Consider the following 26462-nt stretch of genomic DNA (forward strand, 5'->3'; position numbering starts at 1 on the left):
AACTGAAAGAAAAAAGTTATTTTTAGTTGGCTGCTGTGTTTGTTGGGAATAATGCTGTACTGCTGTATATAATGATTGCGCCCTCTTTTAAGTGCTGGTTATGGTGGTATATCTGTACAGGTTGGTATTTCTCTAACTGTTCCTATTCTTGTAGATGATGAAAACCCTGAACAATGCAATCAATGGCAACATCCTACTGACAGCTTACAAAACTATTTATTTTATTTCTTTTATTTGTTCTTTCAAATATGATTCTACTACAAAGCTGTGTGTGATTGGAATTGGAACCACCATTCTGATGGTGTGCTTTTGGTCTGATTCTGCTGTCTCTGAGGGAGTTCTGTGAGGCTTGGGGCAGAGCATGTGGCCTGGAGGCCTGGAAGCCTGGAGTCATGTTCGACTCAATTGCTGCTTTCAGATTGAGGCGATGGGCAAGGTTGAAGTTGATGAGAAAAAGAGTAGAGAACAGGCGCTGCCTGCCTGCGTTTCATCGGCCTTCATCTCCCTCCTGCCTGCTGCAGGAGTCTTGGGATCCACATAGGTTGGTGAAGCTGTAGACTCATTTTGTCGTCTTTGAGGTTCATGATGCATGTGTTCCTGGATTCAGGTCACTCCAATTTTTTGAGTGGTTTGATCAGGGCTGGGGTGTTTCAAAGAAGAATGTCATAGCAACCTGCATTGGTTAGAGGCATGGTGCTGAACTGAACTACACTGAGTTTCCAGCATCTGCAGATTTCCTCGTGTTTACACTGAGTACTACTGGTTTGACATCTGATATTCTATGTGTTGTTTGCTTGGCTTATGCCTTTTGTGCAATTTGTTCTTTCTTCGTGCGCTTGGTGTCTGATGTTTACTTGAACAGGCTTCATTGCTTTGTGGCTGCCTGTGGGAGAAGGAATTTCAGAATTGTACTCTGTATACACACTTTGATAATAAATGTACTTTGAATCTTTGAAGAATTGGCAGTGTTCCTGTTGGCATTGCTAAGGTGATGGTGTTACTATTGATGTTGGTGTCCGTAGGAGACAGGTTTACTCTTCATGTCCGTGTCCCTATCGAGGTTTCAGAAGAGTTGGTACTGTTGTACGTGTTGGCGCATTGTTGATGATGTGAGGGGAATGTGAAGGGGTGGGGGGGGGGGGATGGAACTTAGTGGCAGCTTTCCTCCCTCAAATAACATTCTGCAGTGGCTGGTGGGGAGAGCTGAAGGTGTGCCCCAAAACTGCTGCGGGCTTGTTTTTGAAGACCTCTCCTGAAGAACTCTCAGCCTGTGGAAGGGGCAACAGTGAATTTCCATGGAGAGAATGAGGCTGGTGATGCAATCTGGGCAGCACCCCCCCAAGAGGGTTTCTGTGGATTTTCTGGAAAATCCCAGCGCATGACAGGAATTTCACATGATCAACTGAGAATTACTGATCCATTACCTTCCACAGTGAGGAGTCAGTCAACCCAGCACTCAGGCTTATCACTACAATCTCTTGCTACACTTTACTGACCCACAACCTTCTCCTTCCCCACACTTGGGACAATTTACCATTGGTTTTACTGAACTGTGAATATTTTCACAGAATTGTATATTGTTGCCAATCAGATCAATTTTGTTTCTGTGAGTTCTTGCCCATTCTTTTATTTATTCAGATACAGTGCAGAATAGGCTCTTCCGGGCCTTTGAGCTCCACCGCACAGCGATCCCCTGACTTAACTCTAGGCTAATTATGGCTCAATTTGCAACGACCAATTAACCTGTCAGCCAGTACGTCTTTGGAATTTGGGAGGAAACCGGAACACTGGAGCAGCCATGGGGAGAATGTACAAACTCCTTACAGAGGGAATTGAACTCATGTCTCTGGTACTGTAAAGCACTGTGCTAACCACTACACTACCATGCCTCCTGATACTGCTACCACTGACAAGAGTGTTAATAGGCAAAGAAGGGTTGTAAAACTAAGCAGGCACCAGAGTGAAATTCTGATAACAAAGAGTGCTACAGGACGACTTTGGCAGAAAGAATAAACACAAAGACTTCTCTAAATGGGGAGGAAATTCTGAAATTGGAGGTGCAAGGGGAAGGATAATGTCCATTTCAAAGTATATTTATTGTCAGAGTATGTATGTAGTATGCAACTCTGAGATTCATCTTTCCCCCAGACAGTCATGAAACATGAAACTGTTCAGAGAGGAAAAGAACAACCCATCCTCACATACAAATAAGAACAAATCACACAAATGGCAACAAAAATAAACAAGAAAAACCACAGGATATAAAACACAAACTCAAAAGGCATATTTCAGTTCAGCTCAGTGTTCATTATCTGCAGGCTGCCGTGATTCAAAAATAACCCAAACTAGCAACAAAAAAAGTGACCAGAAACTAGAACACATCGTAAACGTGAATTAGAGTTCACAGTCCACAAACTGCGCCAATTAAATCTTGCTCCAGCAGCATCCTCTGACAGCATTGAGGGAGAGGGAGAGGGAGGGAAGGAAGGAGAGAGAGAGAGAGATCATTCAAACGCAAGGACATTCCCTCAGGAGCAGCAAGTGAGGAGGAGGGAGAGGCTGTCACACGCAGACACCCTCTTTCTGCAGCAGTGAGTGACAGGTGTGTAGATGGCGCTGATCACTCGCTTGCTGCTTATTTTGTTTCTTTTGTTTTACTTCCTCTTCCTTTTGACGATTGTCTTGAACTGTGGATCATGGCCTTTCAATTCAGCTCGAAGCAAAAAGTGATATCCAGAAGACTTCATGGAGATTTGACAGTAAAAACCTTTGATAACTTGTTCATGCCATGAGTGAAATCATTCACTTACTGTAGGCAGCTTCATCCATCTACTGACATGCACGTTTCCAGCAGTCCATCATTATAACATTCCATAACAGTGTGGTACAGCTTATAAGATCCAGACTATGTATTTTCTGGCACGTTAACATGCTTAGAGGTCCAATATGCCAGAATTTCTATGTGAAACAGGTTATGTGAGGTTGTTCAATGTGATGGTATGGAGACAGCTTGAGTCTCTATTTAACCTGTTTTATACCTGATTTGAAAGGGACACTAATGGACAAAGCTTAACTCTGGACTAGCCCACGCTACAGATTATTTGAATGTTTATTTTTTCCGTATTAAGGTAGAGAAATATTTCCTTGGCCTCTCTATTTAGCTAAGTATTGATTAATCGATGAAATATCCACATCATTTGAGGAGGCATTTAATTGCGTGCATGCTTATTTTCAGGTGATTAGTGGTGCCCGCTGTTTATTAAATAGAGGTTCTGAAATCTATTTAAGATCCAACTTCCAAAATAATGTTAGAATATTCTTCTTTGGGGTCAAGAAAATGGAGATGGAGGACTGAAATGGCAGAAAGATGAACTACCTGAAGATAAGAGATCAATATCAACTCAGGAAGATTGTTACCAGCTGATGATGCAAAATTAGCCAGATGGTCCAGATGCTAAAAACCTGAAACCTAAGTTGAAATCCCACCATGGCAGGCTGCGGAATTTAAACTCAGTTAATAATATTCATTCTGAAAACATCAGCCACAAAACATAATGATAACAACTGTGAAAAGTAGCAAATTGTCACTCATTTGATTCATTGTTGTCCCTCATGGAGGAAATTTGCCATCTTTAGCTGGTCTGATTGTTGTAACTGTGAACGAAGTCACCAGAGAGACAGAGCTGGTGGGCATAACTATCTTTATTTGGAATACACACAAGCTGACAGATTTGAAATCGAGAGAGAGAGAAAGGAAGAAAGACTCCCGACCCAACATTACAGCATTTTTATAAGTTAACGAACAAAGATAACAGGACAAGTTCTATAATTACAATGCCCTCATAATACTTCTTTTGAATTACATGTAACACCTTTCCACCAATACACCCAAAATGAGTGTTAATTACTGTGGTCTCTGAGTCAGATTCATGAAATGGGGTGTTGATTGCATTTATGCATTTGCAGACATATATTAGTCAACTTGTGTTTCCTGGTCTGCAACTTACTATTCCAAGTTGCATTTTAAATTCAACCTACAATCTATATTCAGATCTGAATGCTGGTTGCTGTTGAGGTTAATATTTGCTAGATACCCTAACTCCAGAATACGTCCTAACGTGGCCTAGATGTGACTCCAGACTTATCTTGTGTGATGACTTTTAAATGGCTTAATAAGCCACGTTTTATAAGGACTACTTGATTGAGTGATGCATAGAATCTAAAATAATATAAATTATGGATGAATTTTCAATTCAGTCAGGGATTCCCAACCTGGGGTACATGGACCCCTTGCTTAATGGTATTGATCCATGGCATTAAAAAAAGTTGTGAACCCCTGAATTAGGTGGATTAATTGTACATGAAAATGTTGGTTCTTTTCTCTGAGCCCCAAATAACTCTACAGACAACATGATAGCAGCGATTGTCACAATTGACTGTTTAGATTTAATGCCGACATGATCATAATTTCATGATACAAGCTCATGACACCTCCCAGGTGTATGAATTAACAAAGTTGGAGAGCAGATGATAATGAAGCAGAGGACCAAACAACTGAAAGTCTTGGCTTCAGGACCTGCTCTGAACTTTGCCTGGCCTATTGGTGTTAACAGGAAAGGATGGCAGTTTTCCGACTCGGAAGGAAAAGGGCTGAAAATAAAACCTTAGAAATGACTACTTCAGCAAGCACCAGTCCAATTGGCCAGCTTCCATGTTAAATTAGCAGACTAATAAAGGTCAAGAAGGCTGATTAATCACATAAACAGCAAATTCTTTTGGTTCAATGTATAAGAAAAGCCAAACTTTAATTAACAAATCAGATGAATTTTCTTTTGTGTAACATTAGGTGCGGCCAGTGTAAGAATCATCATCCCTGTACAATTGCTGATGGCCGGTGTCTAGCCTGTGAGCCTGGCTGGAATGGAACCAGATGTGATAAAATATGCTCCGCGGGTTTCTATGGAGAAGGGTGCGGAGAACAATGTCCTCGCTGCAAGGATGGGCATACTTGCAACCACATCACTGGGAACTGCCTGCACTGTAATCCTGGATGGATTGGAGCTCAGTAAGTATTGTACTTTTTAAGATAAGAGAGAGCTTGTCTGAGCTGTCGAAGTGTTGGGATGGACACTTGAATCATGCTGAATATGATGGACTCTGAATCATAGTCTCTGGGGTCTTTGCTATTGCTTGCCTGGAGGGTGGTGGGGTTGCTTCTTTTGCTGGAGCAAGTGGGGGGAGGGGGGGTTTATGCTTTTGCTGCTGCTTGTGGGTGGGAGGGGTGACATGGCTTTGGGGCTCTCACATCCTCTGTCATTCATTCTTTGGGTCATTTCTCTGTTTCACGGATATCCGCGAAGAGTAAGAATTTCGGGTTGTATACTGTATACATTCTCTGATATTAAATTGAACCATTGGGCTTAGGGTGAACATAGAAGAAAGTGAATTCCAACATTTTTCTCCTATTCCCTATTTTGAGAAGGCATTGATTTATGGAGTGTTCAGCTAGCAGTCATTCATCCGACAGCCTGATGCCAGTTAAAGGCAGACCATCATAATAAGCTTGATACTATTCTTCCTGAATCTATATGTACTGGATAGAGGGATAAAGATAATTAATAGGAATCCTAAGTCACAAGTTCCTTCGAAAGTCCTGTAAACTAACTTTAGTTTCAGGACTGATAAAGGGTCTCAGGCTGTTTATTCCTCTCCATAGATGCTGACTGAGCAGCTGAGTTCCTCCAGCTTTTTCTGCGTGTTGCTTTAAATCATCTTCATCATCATTATGTGACGTGTCGTATGATGTGGGCGGTCATGGTCTCCATGATCATAATTGTTCTAGGCAATTTTTTTCTACAGAATTGGTTTGCCATTGCCTTCTTCTGGGCAGTGTCTTTACAAGATGGGTCACCCCAGCCATTATCAATACTCTTCAGAGACTGTCTGCCTGTGTCAGTGGTTGCATAACCAGGACTTGTGATATGCACCGGCTGCTTATATGACCGTCCACCACCTGCTCCCATGGGTGCATGTGACCCTGATTGAGGGCAGGAGGTGTGGGGTCTAAGCAGGTGCTACACCTTGTCCAAGGGTGACCTTCAGGCTAGCAGAGCACCTTACACCTCCTTTGGTAAAGACGTATCTCCACCCCATCACCCAGCTGGTTTAATTAGACTGTGTGGTTTTTTTTTTGCTTCAGTGATGAGTCCCTTCTTTATGTTAACAGGTGTGACTTAAAATGCCAAAACGGTACCTATGGGGAAAACTGCAACTCAATGTGCACAGATTGCTTCAACGGGACCTGTCACTTTGAAACAGGAGAGTGCGTCTGCCACAAAGGTTTCCATGGCCTTTCGTAAGTACTGGAGAGCACGTGATAATGATGTTTCTGCGATGTGTCATCAGACAATGTGTAAACATGTGGTCCACAAGTATTTATAAACATTCAAAACATTGGCATTCCTTTATGAGACAGCTGCACGGAAACGCTCAATTCAGATTTAATCCAAGTTTTACGTAAGTGAACATTAGTACTTCAGTTCCCAGGACTTACATAATGTAAGTTAATTAATGCTCCTGGTTTTTGGAAGAAAAAGACTCTATCTACTTCTGGATCTAACTTGTTTTTTTATTAATTATATGAAATGGAAATCTAGAATGTTCTCTGGGCATTAAAAAAGGAGAAAGAGGAATATATAGCGAAACTGGGCCTGAAAGGACAAAAGTAGGAACTTGAATATCAAGTGGTTGGCATCTGTCTGTCTTGAAGGACAATAGGTGATGGTGATGATCATCATCCCCAGCCTAGGTGGAAGGTATGGAGATCCTGAGATGCCCAGTGGTCAAGATCCCCCTCTCAGCCTCACTAGTGGAGTCCAAAGGAAAGCTTATGAAGCAGTATGTTTGGCACCAGCTCGGCTGCAGAGCTGCCAGAAGGATGTTCAATGACGTCCAGCTGCCTTAGGGGCTTCTCTCTGGATTTGCTGTCTGGGTTTACTCCCGTAGCCTCCGTCTCTCCCAAGGCTGCTCACAAAGCAGTGGGGCAGTTTACCCATAACTGGGGAAACTGATTCACGAGCACCAGGGCATGTCCACACACCGGTGGGACTGCATGCTACATGTGCAGGGGTCAGACCTACTCCCTGTCCTCTGTGGTTCAGCCTGAGTCCGCAAGGAGTTCAGTTTCCGTGTGTCACCAGCGAGGAGGCACTACATGAGGCTTGCTGTTGGAGAGGCTACGTACTGGCAGGGAGGGACTTACACATCCAACTCTGCTTCTCGCGAGACTGCTAGCCAGCTGTGGAAGCTGAAAGTGAGAGCGACAAGCACTACCCACTACACTGTCACAGTAGACACATGACAACAAACATTTTGATATTAGAGCTGAGTATAATATTAAGGTCATCTCGTCACTACCATTGAGGAAGAGGCTGAGGAGACTGAAGATCCACATGCAATGATTCAGAATCACTTTCTTCCCTCCACTATCAGATTTCTGAACAGTCCATAATTCCATCAAGATCATCTCACTATTCCTTCCATTGCTCTATTTATTTATTTTATAATTTTTAACAAACTGCCCTCTGCTACAAAACAGCACATTGTGTGTCTTGTAAGACAGTAACAATAAACTGATTCTGATTTTGCTTTGGATCAAGTGTGGACATTGCCCATCAGAAGGAGGACATTCCTGGTTCAGATGTTTTATGACCTGACAAGGGATATCTGTGCAGCAATTAGGCAACAGCTTGGGAAAGGACTTAGTAAGTTCTCGTACAAACCTACAGCTGTGCTTCCTGCAAAGGAGGGAAGAAAATCACCAGCCTTCTCTTGACTCTGTGACCTCTGCCCATGTTTGTCCCAGAAGCTCGCGGGCAGGAAATGATCAGCAGCTACTTCCTCCAGTTTTTCAGGCAGGGGCTCCAAATTAATCCTACAGTATGATGGAATGCTGGCTGTCATTCAATGAGTGTGTCTGGCAGCCAGTGAAACAGATTGTCATTTACTACAGGAACATAGCACATCCTCGCACAACCCCAGGAAAAAGTCACTGTTCACTTGGTCTATTAATTGAGCAGGCTTTTCCTCTGGCTCTGAAGTGAGACATACTGTACGTCACAGTAGTAACGGATCTGAAGAACAAAGCCACTCTTGCCTGGCGTCATTGCTTTTGCCGAGTAGAAAACAGAAGGATATTCCAAAAGCATATGTGTGAACAAAGTCCCCCAAGCTTGAGAGGAAATTGAACAGCTCTTGGCCATTATCTTGACTTCAAAGCTATTCACTCTGCAGCCATACACACACTTTAAAATTCTCAGCTTAGAGACTGGATCCAAAGTGCACTTCAAAGAAATCTTGCTTTGGTTATATCATTCCAGGTGTTTATTTTTGGACAAAGTAGTGCCCGTCAGGGGATTATCATTAGACACTTCTGTACACCATTCCCCTCAGTATGGCCAATGGCTTCCTAGCATCAGTTGCACACCTGAAGACACTGCAGGACAGACAATGCAAAAATCCCAGAGCACACAGGACTGCCACATCAATGGCTGACCATTTATCAGGAGATCTGACTGGGCATAGTACATGTTTGGAACACGGAGGGAAGGGGGTAAAATCCAATTGTTGGTGATAACATTTTTCAGTGACTGAAGATGAATGCCTGCATTTGCCCTCAAAATTGCTCCTCCTGCTCCTCACCTCCTTTGAACTACCCCAGGTCAGAGGGAGACTCCGTAACCAAGGCAACTATCCATACCCATGGCCACCACCTTGCTAAGTACACTGGAAATCCAGATGAAGATTTGCCAAGTTAGGCATACCTGGACCTTCCTCGAGCTTCCTCCCTTCCAAGACTTAGCTTAGATAGAATCTCTCTTTTAATTCCATGGTGTCAGCTTTCCAAGATGAGGGACTGCTCACTAGGCAGTGATAGCTAGCTGGTGATGCCTCAGTAGACTTTGAAAGGTCAGAATACATGCATACCAGGTTTTCCTACACAGTGTGGACATCTCACGCTGTTATGCAGAAGATTTAGTGTCCTAATGAGTCCTGACTGACCATTTTGTTCTCCCCACATTCCTATCAACCCTTCACCACCTGACCCAGATTCTATCAATAACTTACACACCTGGGACAGTCTGCAGCAACTGGTTAACCAAGCAACTAAGATGAAAGAGAGCACCAGAGCATCGAGAGGAAATCCACGCGGTCACAGGGGGAATACTCTGACTCCACACTGACAACAATTTGAAACAGGTTGCTGCAGCTGCACCTCTACATTGTCCTGTTCTGGGCAATTCATTCTCACACTGCTTATAACTGACCTCAGCAGCCAGGAGAGTCTGCACAAGTTAAATTAAAACACCAAACTAGGATAAGCACAGAATAGGCCCTTCCAACCATTTGAGCCGTGCCTCCCAGCAATCCCCCAGTTTAATCCCAGCCTAATTATGGGACAATTTATAACGACCAATTAGCCTACCAACTGTCTTTGGATTGTGAGTGGAAACCAGAGCACCTGGAGGAAACGCACACAGTCACGGGGAGAACGAACGAACTCCTTATAGACAGCAGCGGGAATTGAACACATGCCACTGGTACAGTAAAGCATTGTGCTATCAACTACGCTACCATGCTGCCCAAAGTTATGAAGTTTGCCAAGTTACAAAGTGGCTAGCGCAAAGTCCTGGTGCCAAGAAAAGGCAAGGTCTAAAATGTGATTTGAGCCAGATCTGAAACTGTTCAGAAGGTTGTTGCTGCCGTTTTAACTGCAGGTCCTCAATAAACGCAGAAGAAAATCTTTCACTATTGCAACCAGCAGGCCGGCATCTGGAAATACTTTACTCCCAACCCAGTCATTATGAGCATGTGAACCTGGGCCCCTCCGAGGCTAATGTTATTCAGTGTGGATAAGTTTTTTTTCTGCTATTCTCAAATATCTGCAAATTTGGGATCTATTCAGCAATTAAATGTAGTCTCCAACGTCACTACAGGGATGGACCAGTCACAATCTAACACTTTTGGTCTTATAATTTACAATTCAATTTATTTTACAGTGAGAGGTCATGCAGGGTTTCGAAAAGGAGGGGACAAATTTTAAGATCCAGCTTTTGCTTAACCAGTTCCAGTAAGCACAGGCTTCTTGGGTAAATAAGGTTTGGTACAGGTGAGGGGAAAGGCCGAAGATTTGGATGGCCTCGAGACTGCAGAGAGTAGAAGGAATGCTGGCAGCTGGTAATGCTTTGGAAAAATTAATTACAAAGATGTGGATAAAGGTTTTACAGCAGATGAGTTGAGGCAGAAGAGGGGGAAAATCTAACTATGTAAGAGAGTCAGAAAAAGTGTTTTTTTTAAAATATAATTGAGTATGATTTATTAACTACCCCAACTGCCCTGAAATTAATACTCTGAGGGTTGTAAATGATTGATGATGGAATAAGTCAACAAGGAATAAGTGGCTTAATTGAAGGCATGTATTTGTTATTTATTTTGATGACGTTATCTAATGTTATATCAAAGAGATTATTAAAAAACACATAAATACATAGCTCCTTTCTTCCTTTCCCAACGGATGTTTATCGTGCTTAAGCACCCAATGAGATCTGACCGCTTATTGATCAGTGCCAGCTCTGTCAAGCATCACAATGCCTCACTTTCCTCAGTCAAATTCACTTCCTCCTCCAACATCACCAATCCAGGCTCCCACCATTCTCAGTCAACCAGTAGTATAATTCCCTCTGGCTGGGTTGAGTTGTTCTCCAATCTTAACAATTTACTTGCAAACGTTTCATCATCATATGAGGGGACATCATCAGTAAGCTGTTAGTTGGGTGTTTTCTGAATGATTGGCCTTTATATACCTATCAAACAGCTGATGGGCCGTCATTACGGAAACTTATTTGTGATGTACGGAAACAATTCTGTAAACAGACATGTAGATCTCAGTCCTAGTTATGAGCCAATGCTGGCACAATTCCACAAAGATCATCACACAGCCAACCAGCAAAGAGACTTCCTACATCACAATTGAGTTTACATAATGACAACCAATCAGCTGATGGATAAGTGTATGTAGGCCAAGAATTCAGTGGACGCCCCACAATTAACAGTGCATTGATGGTATCTCCTCACATGGTGATGAAACCTTTACAAGTAAATTGCCGAGATTGGAGAACAAGTTAATCCAACCGTCAACCACCTGAGCTACACATTTTCCGAATATTTCCATAAATCCCTCTACTTGACTTATTCGTCCTTGCTAGGTTTGAAAGCATCACATCGTAGACAAAGGAAAATCAGTTGATGTGTACTTGGATTTTCAGAAGGCCTTTGACAAGGTGTCACAGATGAGGCTGCTTTACGAGCTCATGGTGATACAGGAAAGTTTCTAGCATGGTTAAAGCAGTGGCTGATCGGCAGGAGGCAAAGACTGGGAATAAAGGGAGCATTTTCTGGCTGGCTGCCAGTGAGTAGTGGCATTCCACAGGGGTCTGTGTTGGGACTGATTCTTTTCATGTTATATGTCAATGATTTGGATGATGGAATTGATGGCTTTGTTGTAAAGGTTGCAGACGATATGAAGGTGGAGGGGCTGGTAGTTTTAAAAAAGTAAAGAGGCTACAGAACAACTTAGGAGATTAGGAGAATGGGCAAGGAAATAGCAGATGGAATACAGTGTCGGGAAGTGTAGGGTTCTGTACTTTGGTAGAAGAAATGAAAGGTTGACTATTTTCTAAATAGAGAGAAAATACAAAAAACTGAGGCGCAAAGGGACTTGAGTCCTTGTGCAGGATTCGCTTAAGGTTTATCTGCAGGTAGTGTGTGGTGAAGAAGGCAATGTTAGCATTCATTTCAAGAGGACTAGAATATAAAGGCAAGAATGTAATGTTGAGACATTATAAAGCACTGCTGGGGCCTCACTTGGAGTATTGTGAGCAGTTTTGGGCCCCTTAGAAAGGATGCGCTGAAATGGAGAGGGTTCAGAGGAAGTTTCCAAAAATGATTTCAGGATTGAATGGCTTGTCATCTGAAGAGCATTTGATAACTCAGGGCCTGTATTGACTGGAATTCAGAAGAATGAGGGGTGACCTCATTGAAACCTATCGAATGGTGAAAGGCTTTGGCAAAGTGGATGTGGAGGGGATGTTTCCTATGGTGGGAGAGTCTAAGACCAGAGGGCACAGTCTGAGAATAGAGGGACGTCCTTTTAGAACAGAGATGAGGAGGAATTTCTTTTGCCAGTGAATCCATGGAATTCTTTGCCACAGGCATTTATGGAAGTCAAATCTTTATATTTAAGACAGAGGTTGATAGATTTTTGATCAGTCAGGACTGAAGGGATCTGGGGAGAATACAGGAGATTGGGGCTGAAAGGAAGATTGGATCAGCCATGAGGTAATGGCAGAGCAGACTCGATGGGCCAGATGGCCTTATATTGCTCCTATAACATAGTTTTATAGTCTTATCATTACTAAGTTTAAATTCATCTGTACATTTAACTCTGCTGTTCTTTCCTTTATGTCACTCTCAGACATCCCACCTCTCCCGGAAGTTCCAGGAGTCTCCCACATATTGATAGTGGCTCCCTGACATCCGCAAATTATATACAATATCCCGGAAATTGATTTTTTTTTTAGAGCGAGCTGGATGGGGGAGGGAGAGAGGGGGGGGGAGGGAGGGAGAGGGAGAGAGAGAATGAATCCTGATTGGTCTCTCTTTGTGCTAAGTAGACCTATCAGTTTTCTCTGCAGCTGGGCTTTACAGTCAACCTCTCTCTCCCTCTTTCAATGTCCATCAGTTCAGTTTAGTGTCCTGCAGTGGCATGGCAGTGTTCCAAGAAAAGAAAATATGAAACGTACTTCACCCGCTGCCTAACTACCTATTACCGCTGCCTAATAGGTGTCAAAAATAATGACAGTGTTGCTCGCTGCACTGTTTGCAGCAGTGACTTTTCTATTGCCCATGGTGGGTTAAATGACTGTAACAGACATGTTGAGGTGAGTTTAACAGGTGTCATTCGTTCATTAGCATAGCTAACGTTATTTAAACCAGCTGGCTGGCTGCTAAGGAGCTATGGATGTCCTAGGTGATGAGGCCAAACTCCCTGTAGTCTTGTTTAAAGTTGTAATAGAATAAAAAAGACTCCATGATAATATAATATAATTGTGAATCTGATGTCTTGCAAAATTAACAAATTCATTGACACAGACTGCTATGAGGTTGAGACTTCCGGCAAAATGCTCAAATCTGCCAAGCAAGCCACATCACGGTATGAGGAAAGTTTGCAAAAGAAATAGAAAAGCTATTTGCATCAGCATTTAGCTATTAGCATTGAGACTGCCAACAAAATACTCAACAAGGAATATATATGTATGTGTGTAAATAGTTTCAATATGTGATCAAATAAATTGTTGTGTTCTTCCATAATCAAATGTCCTGTATACATACACCCTTGGAGGTTGACTGGGGGGGGGGGGGGCGAATATGGGGTCATGGAGGGTGCTGGTGCTACCTCCCTGTAATGAGTTTTTACAGGGTGGGATGTCTGCACTCTCCCCACTGGTTCTGAATATCTTGTCTCTGCTGATTATCTGTTCTTTTACAGTACTGTGCAAAAGTCTTAGGCGCATATAAATATAGCTAGGGTGTCTAAGACTTTTGCAGAGTACTGTAGTAATTTTCTGTATTGCATTGTACTTTTGCCGCAATAAGAACAAATTCCATGACATAAGTGAGTAATGAAGAACCTGATTCTGATATGGGTCTCTATTGTGGACCGAGAGTGGGAAGGGGGCAGGGAGAGGGGAAAGAGCGGGAAGCACCAGAGAGACATTCTGTGATGATCAATAAGCCATTTGTATGGAATCAAATGACCTTGCCTGGTTCTCAGGGTTGGACATGTCTGCACTTGCGCCACCCCCATTCCCAGGAATTCCTTCTCTGTCACCTGTTCCACTACACTCCACCCTCGCCGTTCCCAACTTCCTTTGCTCCTACCAGATTTACAAACTCTCTCACAACGCCGCACTGACAACTATGTGTGAGACTCACACAGGATTGTACTATCCATGGATCCATAAGCTCGTGACTTTGATCTGGAGTGCTGAAGAACATCATACATTCCTCTAGAGTCCTCTCCTGCAACATCCATGTGTCTACAATGTCTGTCTGACTCTTCCTGGGAATCTGGACACCCTGTGATTAGGATGGGGCCTGATTTCATGAAGTCAGAGCGGGGATGAGATCTTGAGTGAAGCCTGGAAAAATCCTCCCATTTCATTGTCTTTAGAGTCAGCTCAGTTCCAAAAGCTGAAGAAAACGATATCACTGGAATGAGTTGGGCCTGTAAAACGTGAGAAGCCTGCACTAAACTGTGATCATTAGCATGAAGGTTGCTGTGGGTTTGAAGGCACCTTCACTGCCACCAGAATTTCACTGCAAAGCTTTCAGAATTGCATGTTAGGATTTGGCCACTATTGTAATGGTTTTACATTGGAGAAGATCTCATATTTTGTAATCCATGGGAAGTTTGTGCCATTTTCGCTCTTGGATAATGAGTGTACTTGCCCTCCCAGCTTAATTCTATCAATGTAAACCTAATTTATTCATGAAACATTGCCATTGCTCGCTCTGCCCCTATCTTATATGAGTCACTTTCCGTTGTGGTCACTTCATCGAATTTAACAATCCCAATGGCCTTTACTCAGGTGCCGTGCGGCTACTATTAAAATGGATTTCCTCACCAACAGACAAGGAAGAACATGCCATCAGCCTGTATATCGCAGCAGCCTCTGGCTGGTCATCACTCTGTAAATGTACTGGAGAGTGTTTCTGCTCGTTATGAATCTCTCCCACAATTCTTCCATCAAATTCCTGTAGAGAGCTTCCCACAGCATCAGAGTCACCCTGACCAAAGCCACAAGCCATATCCTTTATCGATTGTGACCACACTGCAATAGATCTCTTCCTCTGTACCTTGAATTTGGCTGACTACACCATTCCTCCTGCTGCTTTTCTGTTACTAAGTGATATGGCATTAATTTCCGGTTCCATTGCTATTTTTCTTTAAAAAAAAACACAAAGCTTTTTGAGCAGTCTCTTATCTCCTTTCTTCTACATACTCAACTCCAAGAAAGTTTATCCTCAGTTCAGTCATTTTTTGACTGCATTTTTGCTGGTTACTCAAGAACATTGTTTATGTGCAAGAAGGACACTGACTTAACTTGGTACCATTTCTCTTTCCTATTTGACAGTCTGTTTATCTAAGCCTTGAATGAATTGCAGCTACCTGCCGCCTTACATGTGAAGGCTCAAGTCCAGGAACAATTTATTGATGTAAACACTGGCCCATTTGTATTCCACATACTCATCTATGAAGATGCTTTGGTTTACTGTCTCTACCTCTCTTCCATACCAGAGGCAGTCCACTGCTGACAATAATTTGTGGGCTCCAAATTCTTTGCTAAACATTTATGTATGTATGTATTTATTTATTTATAAGGTACAGCGTGGAATAGGCCCTTCCGGTCCTTTGAGCCTTGCCGTTCAGCAATCCCCTGATTGAGTCCTAGCCTGATCATGGGACAATTTACAAAGACCAATTAACCTACCAACTGGTATGCCTTTGAACTGTGGGAGGAAACCAAAGCACGCAGAGGAAACCCACGCGGTCACGGGGCAAGGGTACTAACTCCTTATAGGCAGTGGCAGGAATTGAACCTGGGTCCCCTGTGCTGTAAAGCACCAACCCGATGTTCTTTGCTGAACTTCTAACCTATTTTCATCATAAGCTTCAACTTAAACTATTAATCTGTCAAGTATATTCTGTGGTGTTGTAAAACTTGGTATTCCACCAAGTCATCTGCACCCTGCCATCTCAAATTAACAGTGCATTGACAAATGTCCACATCATCACTTGTGGTCTCTCCCCTTTCACTGGTAAATATCTGTGCAGTCCCTTGGGATCTTTTCATTGCTCTTCTGCATGAATGTAACTTATAGCTGTTAGACAGCAGCTAATAGTTAATACTCTCTGGCAAGAATAAACAAAATGAGAAGTCAAAACATTTGAAACTGCATGCTTTTCCACATTACTTCAGCATATTTCCAGAATTCTCAAAGTGCTTCCTACACAGTGGAAAAACGGGGGAAAAAACTGCAAAAGCTGGAAATCAGAAACAAAACAGTAAGTGCTTGCATATCTTGATCAGTCAGATGGTCTGAAAAACTCAAGGATTCCCAAGGGAAGGCCTCTTGCTCCTCTTGCTAGATTTTGCTTGTATATGATTCCTGTCCCACAAGACCATAGTAACTCTTAACAGACTAATGATATGGAACGTTCAACTAATGTCTGGCGTTGAGTGTACAAGTGGCCCAAAAGGAGGGTTCTCAATGTAATTGCAACAGACAACCAACACCACTCTTCAGTGCAAAAATGTATTCATAAATGATAAGGGAGATTACATTTTCAAATGTTGAAGGTAATTTTGGGCTAGGATATTAAGAGCTCTGGATGACAAATTGGAGTTAGACTATACATTAGCCAGGATCTGTTTGAACATAGACAGGGTCGAGTGGTTCAGTGGTTCAGAGAATGTATACAGAATACTGTCGGAATTTCTTCCTCTTCACAGACATCCATGAAACAGAAGAAAAAAACCCCAAAGACTGAAAGACAGAAAATCACTAAGACCTCAAAACCCCCCCCAACCCCTCCGACACAAGAGAAGCAGCAAAAGAATCAATACTCCCCCCACCTGCTTCAGCAAAAGCATCAAACCCCCCCCCACACACACACACACACCGTGAAAGCAACAGCAAAGCTCCCAGAGACCATGATCTTGAGTCCATCAAAAGCTACAGTCCATCCCAGCACCTTTGACAACATCTCACATTCTCTCCCTCTCACTAGTGAGGGAGAAAGAGGTATCGTTCTTGCCACAGTGAGAGGGAGTCAACAGTTTGCTGGTTCGATGTTACAGTCTGCACCGTCACTTATTTAGACAGCTGCATTCACAGCAAATGATTTCTAATTATTTATATGTTTCCCTACTCTTTTTGTCTCTCTTTGGACGCTGACTAACTGGCCATGTATTACTGTACTTTCGCTTTTGCATTAAATTACAAGTCGGTCTTTTTTTAATGGGTTCTATTGGATTTCTTTGATATGTGGCTGCCTGTAAGGAGACAAATCTCAAGGTTGTATATGGTTTACTTCCTTGGATAGTAATTGTGCTTTGAACTTTGAACTTTGGTTCATCTCTTTCTGGGGTGGTTGAATGAAGAGCAAAGTTTATTTAAGAGACTGGACAATTTTTTACTGCTTTTTAAAAATAGCCTCAGGTTTCCTTAACATTCAGTGTACAAAGACAGATCAGAACTCAGTTTCATGAAGAATGAAGCTTTTATCATTGTACTACTCTGGAGAAGAAGATAATGCACATAAGGCAATAGTACCTTTAAAGTGGATTTAAATCCACAGCTTCCTAATTTATAGCCTATCTGACACCTAGATCTAACATACTAACATCTTCTGTAACAACATTAGACAGGTTATAAACTGAAGAGATTTTGCAGATGTTGGAAATTCAAAACAAGATTCACAAAATGCTGGAGGAATTCAGCAGGTCAGGCAGCGTACAGATTAGATGCTCAGCATGAGGTCAAAACCAGGAATGAAATGGGTGCAATGGAGCTAGTACCAATCACGTTTTCTTTCCTAATGTATTCTTGTGAACACTGATAAATTGAAGCTCTACAGGGTGGGATGGGAGTGTAGTGGTTAGCAAGACGCTTGACAGTACTGGCAACCGGGGTTCAATTCCCACTGCTGCCTGTAAGGAGGTCATACATTCTCCCCATGACAGTGTGGGTTTCCTCCAAGTGTCTACTCACCTCCCACAGTCCAAAAACTTACCGGTTGGTAGGTTAATTGGTTATTATAAATTGTCCCGTGATTAGCTTATGGTTAAAGCAGGGATTACCAGGTGGCACACTCAAAGGCTAGAAGGGCCTAGTATACGCATTATCTCAATAAAGAAAATATACTTAAATAAATAGTGTCTTCCTCTTTTCCATTGTTTACATGATTGTTTACATATTGTTTCTACGTATGGAAACCGGTTCCCTTTTCCAGTAATAATTCCTGCCATAGAGACGTATTGGAACATTGCAACACCAGGTTATCCACTGGTTCCTTTCCTGTTTCCACTAGTCCACGCAGGTTCTTTCTTACTCTGTTCACATTTTTCATTCCTTCCCCCCCCCCCCCCATCAACTGGCTCCATTTACTCATCATTACCCCCCTCCCCCCATCTAGCTCCACCTATCATCCACTGGCTTCTGTCTCACTCTGTATACTTGTCCTCTTCCTCAATCCCCCTGCCCCTCATTTTTGCCTCCACAAATGCTGCCTGACATGTTGAGTTGTTCCTGTTAAGTCATGAATGGTTCCACTCCAGACTCGATTGTGTATTTAACTTGAGTTTACTAAGTCCACGAGCCAGTGGAACACCAGTGTTTCACAGTAATTTATGGTTAAACATTACTAACTATGCTGCCAGCTGGGTAAATATGTACATACCTAGTGAATGATTTGGTCAGTGTACTTTCTAAACCTCATGACAATGGAGCATCAGTTTGGATTGTCCAATTTTCCCAGAAATCAGAATTATTCTGTGTATGTCCAAACTGTGATCATCATGTGCTTTGTTGACCATTAACGAGTAACATATGTTCATCTGTTGATCTATGGCCTCCTCTTGTGCCACAATGAGGCCCCCCCAGGGTGGAGGAGCAACAGCTTATATTTTGTCTGGGCAGCCTCCAACCTGATGGCATGAGCATCAATTTCTCCTTCCAGTAAAAAAATCCCCACCACTCCCCCTTCTTCTATTCCACACTGGCCTCTTACCTATTCCTATCTGCCTATCACCTCCCCCTGGGTCCCGTCCTCCTTCCTTTTCTCCTATGGTTCAATCTTCTTTCCTATCAGATTCCTTCTTCTCCAGCCCTTTACTTTGCCTACCCACCTGGCTTCTATCATCATCTAGCTATCCTCCTTCCCCTCCCCCCAATATTTCTATTCTAGCATCTTCCCCCTTCCTTTTCAGTCCTGAAGAAGGGTCTCAGCTTGAAACTTCAATTGTTTGTTCATTTTCATGGATGCTGCCTGACCTGCTGAGTTCCTCCAGCATTTTGTGTGTGTTGCTTTGGATTTCCAGCTTCTACAGAATTTCTGTGTGTATATATTGAGCCTTAAGTTCTGATGATTACCATTTACTGGACAATGGTGCCATCTCCCAGCTGGAGGTATGTGAACTTTTATGATTAATGTATGTCATTGTTTCTTCAAGAAATGCTCGGCAGTCTGGTAAAAATCACTCATTATATTGTGAACCTCATTTGTTTCCCTCTCTCCCATGCTTTATATTGAAGTAGAGGAGAAACAGGAGCTTGAAGACGCACATCTCCATCATCATCATCATCATTATTTACCATGGGCAATCATGGTCCTCCGTCTGTCCATGACCAGGATTGTCCTTGCCAAATTTTTCTACAGAAGAGGTTTTCCATTGCCTTCTTCTGGGCAGTGTCTTTACAAGACAGGTTACCCCAGCCATTATCAATACTCTTCAAAGATTGTCTGCCTAGCATCAGTGGTGATATGACCAGGACTTGTGATACGTACCAGCTGCTGATTCAATCATTCACTGCCTTCTCCCACGGGCGGCTAAGCAGGTGCTACACCTTGCCCAAGGATGACCTGCAGGCTAGGTGGGAAGGAGCACCTTTGGTAGAGATGTATCTCCATCCCTGAAGACCTACACTCAATGTTTTAAAAATAGCTTCTTCCCCTCTGTCATCAGATTCCTGAATGGTCCGCAAACCCATGAAATTACTTACTTGCTGCCTGTTACGCCACGGGCATTTAGGGCAACAACGAAGGTCCCACATCTCTATCACACAAATATAGAATTCTTTATTGCTGTTTCCGTAACAATATTTTTTTTGACCAGTCAGGGTTGTTAGCCCTGAGCTGAAACCCCAAACCTGGAGGACCAGTGGACCACTCTTAGCCTGGCCTCAACCCTTTAATCTGTTTGGCATGAGTGACCCTCAAAGAGTCCAAAACAGAAGGCCCTGACTCCAGCCAACATACCTCGCCAGACCATTGACGCACGCAAGCCTGCAAACCCTACGGTAAGGTTAGAAACATAAAAAAACCTACAGCACAATACAGGCCCTTCGGCCCACAAAGCTGTGCCGAACATCTTACCTTAGAAATTACTTAGGGTTACCCATAGCTCTCTATTTTTACAAGATCCAGGTACATATCCAGGAGTCTCTTAAAAGACCCTCTCGTATCCGCCTCCACCACTGTCGCCGGCAGCCCATTCCACGCACTCACCACTTTCTGCATAAAAAACTTATCCCTGACATCTCCTCTGTACCTGCTTCCAAGCACCTTAAAACTGTGCCCTCTCATGCTAGCCATTTCAGCCCTGGGAAAAAGCTTCTGACTATCCATATGATCAATGCCTCTCGTCATCTTATACAACTCTATCAGGTCACCTCTCACCCTCCGTCACTCCAAGGAAAACGGCCAAGTTCACTCAACCTATTCTCACAAGGCATAATCCCCAATCCAGGCAACATCCTTGTAAATCTCCCCTGCACCCTTTCTATGGTTTCCACATCCTTCCTGTGGTGAGGTGACCAGAACTGAGCACAGTACTCCAAGTGGGGTCTGACCAGGTTCCTATATAGCTGCAACATTACCTCTCGGCTCTTACTCTCAGTCCCATAATTGATGAAGGCCAATGCACTGTATGCCTTCTTAACCATACAGTCAACCTGTGTAGCAGCTTTGAGTGTCCTATGGACTCGGACCCCAAGATCCCTCTGATCCTCCACAAGGATCAGGAGTCTTACCGTTAATACTATATTCCGCCATCATATTTCGCCTAACAAAATGAACCACCTCACATTTATCTGGGTTGAACTCCATCTGCCACTTCTCAGTCCGGTTTGCATCCTATCAATGTCCCACTGTAAACTCCGACAGCCCTCCACACTATCCACAACACCCCCAACCTTTGTGTCTTCAGAAATTTACTAACCCATCCCTGCACTTCCTCATCCAGGTCATTTATAAAAATCACGAAGGTCCTGGTCCTCTTGGAGGGAACCCATGAAAACTTCTCATCTTCTGTATTATGTATTTATTATCATTTACGTAAAGTAATTTTTATGTCTTGCTCTTTACTGCTGCTGCAGAACAACAAATTTCATATATCAGTGATATTAAACCTGATTCTTGTTCTAATTGGTGTTGAACAATAAAATGCCTTTGTGCATCCTCTACCCATCTATGATGAACCGATGGTCTGAGTGGAATTTTGTTTACTGGTGATATGTAGTTGATACTCCTCTGTATCTGCCCCATGAATGGATCTACCTGTGCATTTGACAGATGTTGATGAAGTGCTGAAGTGTCATTTCAGATTATGGGTTGAAGTCCTTGAGTAAAATTGAACCCATGACCTCCTGACCCCTAGGTGAGAGTGCAATCAGTGAGGAAAGCTGACACTTGACCTTACTGTCGGAAACGCAGCCCTGCGTCTGATAGTTGAGACATTTTCCCTTATCAATCAGTTCAGGGCTGAGTTCAATGCTGCAATTCTGCAGTATTTCATGTGGTTTCACTTAAATGAAGGAGCCACTAGCAGCTTTGTTAAAGGCGGCTCTGTATCAGACTGTTAGGTACGTTAGAATGTACTGGAGCGTTGGCTTACTGTGCTAGCAGATCGTTCCAGTCTGCGTCTCTGGGGCCAGGGTTGGGGGGGGCGTGGGTGATGGGGGAGGGGGGCGAACATGGGTTGGCGGTGGGGTTATTGGGGGCAGGGAAAATGCTGTGCTCATGTGTCTAATTTAGCTTTGGCATGCAAGAGCTGTCTGAGTCTTCAAAGAGATTTTGAACGGATGTTGCACTAAACAGTCCAGCTGGAATATTGCCTGCATCTGGCCACTTCCTGAACTGCTCCACATTCTGAATTGCGATTTAAAAAAAACATTCTCTTTTTTTATGGGGGATGAGAGGGGAGGATGTGGAGAAGTTGTGGAGGGGGAGCAAGGGGGCAGTATTGAAAGCATTGTATATTTTTCGTTCAGCGACTAAAATTCGGATTCCTTAACTCTTGTGGTCAAGGGCCAGATATACAGAGATTTCCAAAATGCAAAATGGAACATTTTCGAAACTCCAGAGGAAAAAAAAAGGCTCATGACAGGAATCTGTTTTGACATTAACATAAATGGTTCTGCTGTTTAATGCTACTTGTGCCTACAGCCTCCCTGCCTCCCTTCCTCCCTCTCCCCTTCAGCATTCCTTGGCTTCTGAGGGAATTCTGCTTCCAGCTGGATAAACGGAATAATTCCACTGAAGCCTTTCATGAAACAATTGGCTGCAAAAATTGACTGTGATGTTTCTGTAGTGGGCAGCTGCTGTTGGATGCAGCTTGGAATTGAGCAATCTGGATTATTTTTAGCAGGCACCTAACCCCTCACGCGCTCTAGTGCCCTAAAATATCATAGGGTGCTTGTGCTGGGATCTTTTAGGAGAGTTGGGAGGGGGTGGGAGGGAGCAGATGGATGTGGGTTACCAGAAGCATGGAGTGGTGACATGTCGTGGCTAGACTGAAACTCAAGAAATAATCTGCTCATTGTGACAAGTTCCATCGTCAATGATCTCCACTTCCAGGCTTCGCCAGTTTCTCTCTGCTACCATTGGTGGAGAAGCCTGAAGTCTCACGCCACCAGGTTCAAGAACACCCAGCATTACCTTAAAGTTTAAAGTTCAGAGTTCAAAGTAAAATTTATTTTCAGAGTACATACATGTCACCACATACAACCCTGAGATTCTTTTGCTGTGGGCATACTTAGCAAATCAATAGAACAGTAACTGTAAACAGGATCTATAAACTGTAAACATCAGGGTCTGTAAACTGTAAGCAAACTGTGCAAACGTAGATAATAAATAAATAGCAATCAATATCAAGCATGAAATAACAAGATAAAAGAGTCCTAAAATGAGTGTTCCGATCCCCTTTTGATCAAGAGCCTGATGGTTGAGGGGTAGTAACTGTTCTTGAACCTGCTGGGATGAGTCCTTTGGCATGTGCACTTTTTACCTGATGGCAGCAGTGAGAAGAGAGCATGGTCTGGGTGGCAGTGAGGATCTTTGATGGTGGATGCTGCTACAGTTTAGAAACACTATGACCGCTTTGATCACTTTGTACTAAAATGGATGTTTTTGTTTGAATTTTTGTTTAATTTATGTTCTTGTCTTGAGAATGTCTTACATGGTGTTTTGTGTTTGTAACGTTGCTGCGATTATGTATTTCATTACATCTGTGTGTATATATGTTACGTGTACCTACCTCCTCCCTGCCTCAGTCTCTCCTTCAGCATTCCTTGGCTTCTGGGGGGGGCTAAAGATGGCACCAGAGGGCAACTTCTTTGAGTTCATCTACATCCTCAGCAATCTAGGGGTTGCTCTCCCTCTGTCTCTCTTGATAGTGAGAGAGAGTTTGTTGCCAATTCTCAAGTCGGGGGAACTCGAAATAAAGGCGATGCTGCAGGCTGTAACAGCGAACCCGTGAGCTGTTAGCCTCCCCGCTCGCTGTGGAAGGAGTGATACTCCCTTGCTAGTGAGCGAGTCAGCCTATGGGATGTCGAGCTGTTGGGGTGACTGTGGTTTTTGATCGACTCTCGATCATGGTCTCTTTAGGGCCTTTGCTATTGCCTGCATGGTGGGTGGTGGGGGGGGGGGGTGCTGATGTTTTCTGCTGGAACAAGTGCTGGGAGGGGGGAGAGCTGATGCTTTATTGCTGCTCGTGCGTGCAAGGGGGGCTTTGTGGTTCTAATGTTTCTCTGTCATTCATCCTTTGGGGTTTTCCTTCCGTTTTGTGGATGTCTGTGAAGAGGAAGAATTTCAGGTTGTATGCTGTACACATTCTTTGATATTAAGTTGAACCATTGAACCTTATGTGCTTGTGCATAAAACAATGTAATCTGAATCAGGTGCATTGTCATGGTCTTATGATGTGAAATCTGTTGTTTTGTGGCAACTGCACCATGCAAGGACATAAAGTTATGATAAACTACCAAATAAATTAATGGTACAAAAAGTGAATGATGAGGTAATGTTTATGGACTGTTCAGGAATCAACTTGAATTTGTTCAACAATGAACTTAACTTGTCTTCGAATCAAGTTTGCTGTTTGCACACTGGTTGAATGCCCAGTTTGTTATGGTTTTTCATTGACTCTATAATGGTTATTATTCTACTATGGATTTATTGAGTATGCTCGCAAGAAAATGAGTTGTATTTGGTGACACGTATGTGCTTTTGACAATAGATTTACTTTGAACTTTTTGGACTTTCGAACTTTGAATCTGCAATTGAAGCAGAAAGTGATGGAAGTGCTCAGCAGATAAGGCAACATCAGGTTCAGAAGCCTTTGTGAACCATGAAATCTTTCCATAGTGGTTAAGAGAATCCTGACCTTGTGTGAGAGTGTAATGTGAATGAGCAGGCTATTTCACTGTATCACATGGCTTGCAGTGTCAAAGTGAACCCAGGGAGTGTGTCAAGTCCATCATTTGGAGTTTCAGATGTGTCTTGAATGATTGCTATAAACATGGAGTACTGAAACTGTTCAGAGCCCTTGATGTCTTCTCGCCGTACTGTGTTTGGTAGGCAGTAACTGGAGTTCAAAAGGGAGCATAAAAATAGAATGGGATTTCAGCCACGGCCCCTCAGGCCTGCCCCATCATTCAATATGATCATGGCTAACCTACCTCAGGCCATACCTCCTCATCTATACTAGATCCTCATAGATTTCAATTCCCTGAACTTCGAATGAAGCCACCTATTGCACTGACAAGGAAAAATGGGCAACAGGCAGGACAAACAAAATGATTCAGGCAGAGGGGTGATGGAGATTCAGTGGACGCAGCTGATCAGTAGGCAGAGCAAGAAGTGGAATGGATGACCTGACAACCTAACTTCTGTTGCTGCTGAGAGGAAGTTGCTTGAAGAACTTAACAATTCTCCTGTTTCTCCACCCCTTTACCCCTCCCTTTCCTTTTCCAGATGTAACATGACCTGTCCCTCAGGACTCTATGGAGCCAATTGTGTTCACCCCTGTCCATGCATTGAGGCCAACTGTGACCCAGTTTACGGCACGTGCATTTTGGGTAAGTGTCCCTGAGTTTTAGGAAAAATTATTTATAAATATTAAAGTGAAGCCTTTCCTACAGATGAGGGAAGGAATTGCCATGTCAGTGAAGCATTTCATTTATGATCTGATTCGAAGTTGTAATGAAATGTTTGTTTTAAGGTTACCCCTGGCTTGGACGCATTTCAGAGCAAAGGCCTTACAAGGTTGATTTAAACTCATCGTTGCTGTAACAGTTGAACAGAGTGAGAACATTTTCTTCCTAGGGTAACCAGACCTGGTGTTCAAATACAGAAACACAACGTGTCTAAAGATACGGTCAGTACACTGTTACACAGTGCCTGCACCTCAAGAGACAGTTAACACTGGGTCAGTTATTGTGCCCACAATCAGACAGTGCCTGTTTCTCTGGAAGCACACTAACTCAGTGCCTGTGTTTCAGCAGATAGTACACAATAGCTCAGTGCCTGTACATCAGGGGAGAGCTCACAGACATCCATCCGGCACCACGGATAGGCTTTTCCTCCCTGTGGAATACGTGAGCTTTCTCCAGCTCCTCCGGTCTCCTCCAAAGATGTACCGGTTAGGAGGCTCATCAGTCATTGCAAAGTTGCCCTGTGATTAGGTTAGGGCTAAATCGGGGAGCTGTGGGTGGTGTGGCTCAAAGTGCTGAAAGGGCCTATTCTACGCTGTTTAGCTATATAACCAATGCCTGTGTTTAAGGAGGCACCCAGTCATCTAGTGCCTGTTCTTACACGGGCAGTCAGCATATATTCTTTCCTTAGACTCTCAGTACCGTCACATGGTGCTCATGACCCTTGACTAGTCACTCAGCCTATTCAGCCAAGACAAGCAGAAGACTCCTTTTGGATAAGTTCCTACTCAAATTGCCTCCTGAAACACCAATGACTGTACATCCTGACGCAATCTGTGCGGTTACTTGGTGCCTGTTCCTGACACACCATTAGTACATAAGCTCACCCCAGATGTGATTCACTGGAGACACAAGGAACAGTTAGGTATCAAACTTGGACAATTAGTGCAGTGTGTGTGTGTGTGTGTGTGTGTGTGTGTGTGTGTGTGTGTGTGTGTGTGTGTGTGTGTGTGTGTGTGTGTGTGTGTGTGTGTGTGTGTGTGTGTGTGTGTGTGTGTGTGTGTGTGTGTGTGTGTGTGTGTGTCTATTGACAATATCCCTGCCGAGTTACTGAAGAACGGAGGGTA

The 26462-nt window shown here is 43.3% G+C and overlaps 1 protein-coding gene across 1 annotated transcript in view; it reads left to right on the forward strand.

Annotated features, from left to right (window-relative positions):
* The window catches only part of scarf2 (scavenger receptor class F, member 2), a 110822-nt gene that overhangs the window by 34815 nt on the left and 49545 nt on the right, over positions 1-26462 (forward strand). The window contains exons 5-7 of the mRNA XM_073065722.1: positions 4847-5065; positions 6227-6355; positions 25157-25260. Of these exons, the coding sequence (XP_072921823.1) occupies positions 4847-5065; positions 6227-6355; positions 25157-25260 (452 nt within the window). The remainder of the gene's footprint in view (positions 1-4846; positions 5066-6226; positions 6356-25156; positions 25261-26462) is intronic.

This window comes from Hemitrygon akajei, chromosome 14, assembly GCF_048418815.1.
Source record: "Hemitrygon akajei chromosome 14, sHemAka1.3, whole genome shotgun sequence".
Lineage (NCBI taxonomy): Eukaryota > Metazoa > Chordata > Chondrichthyes > Myliobatiformes > Dasyatidae > Hemitrygon > Hemitrygon akajei.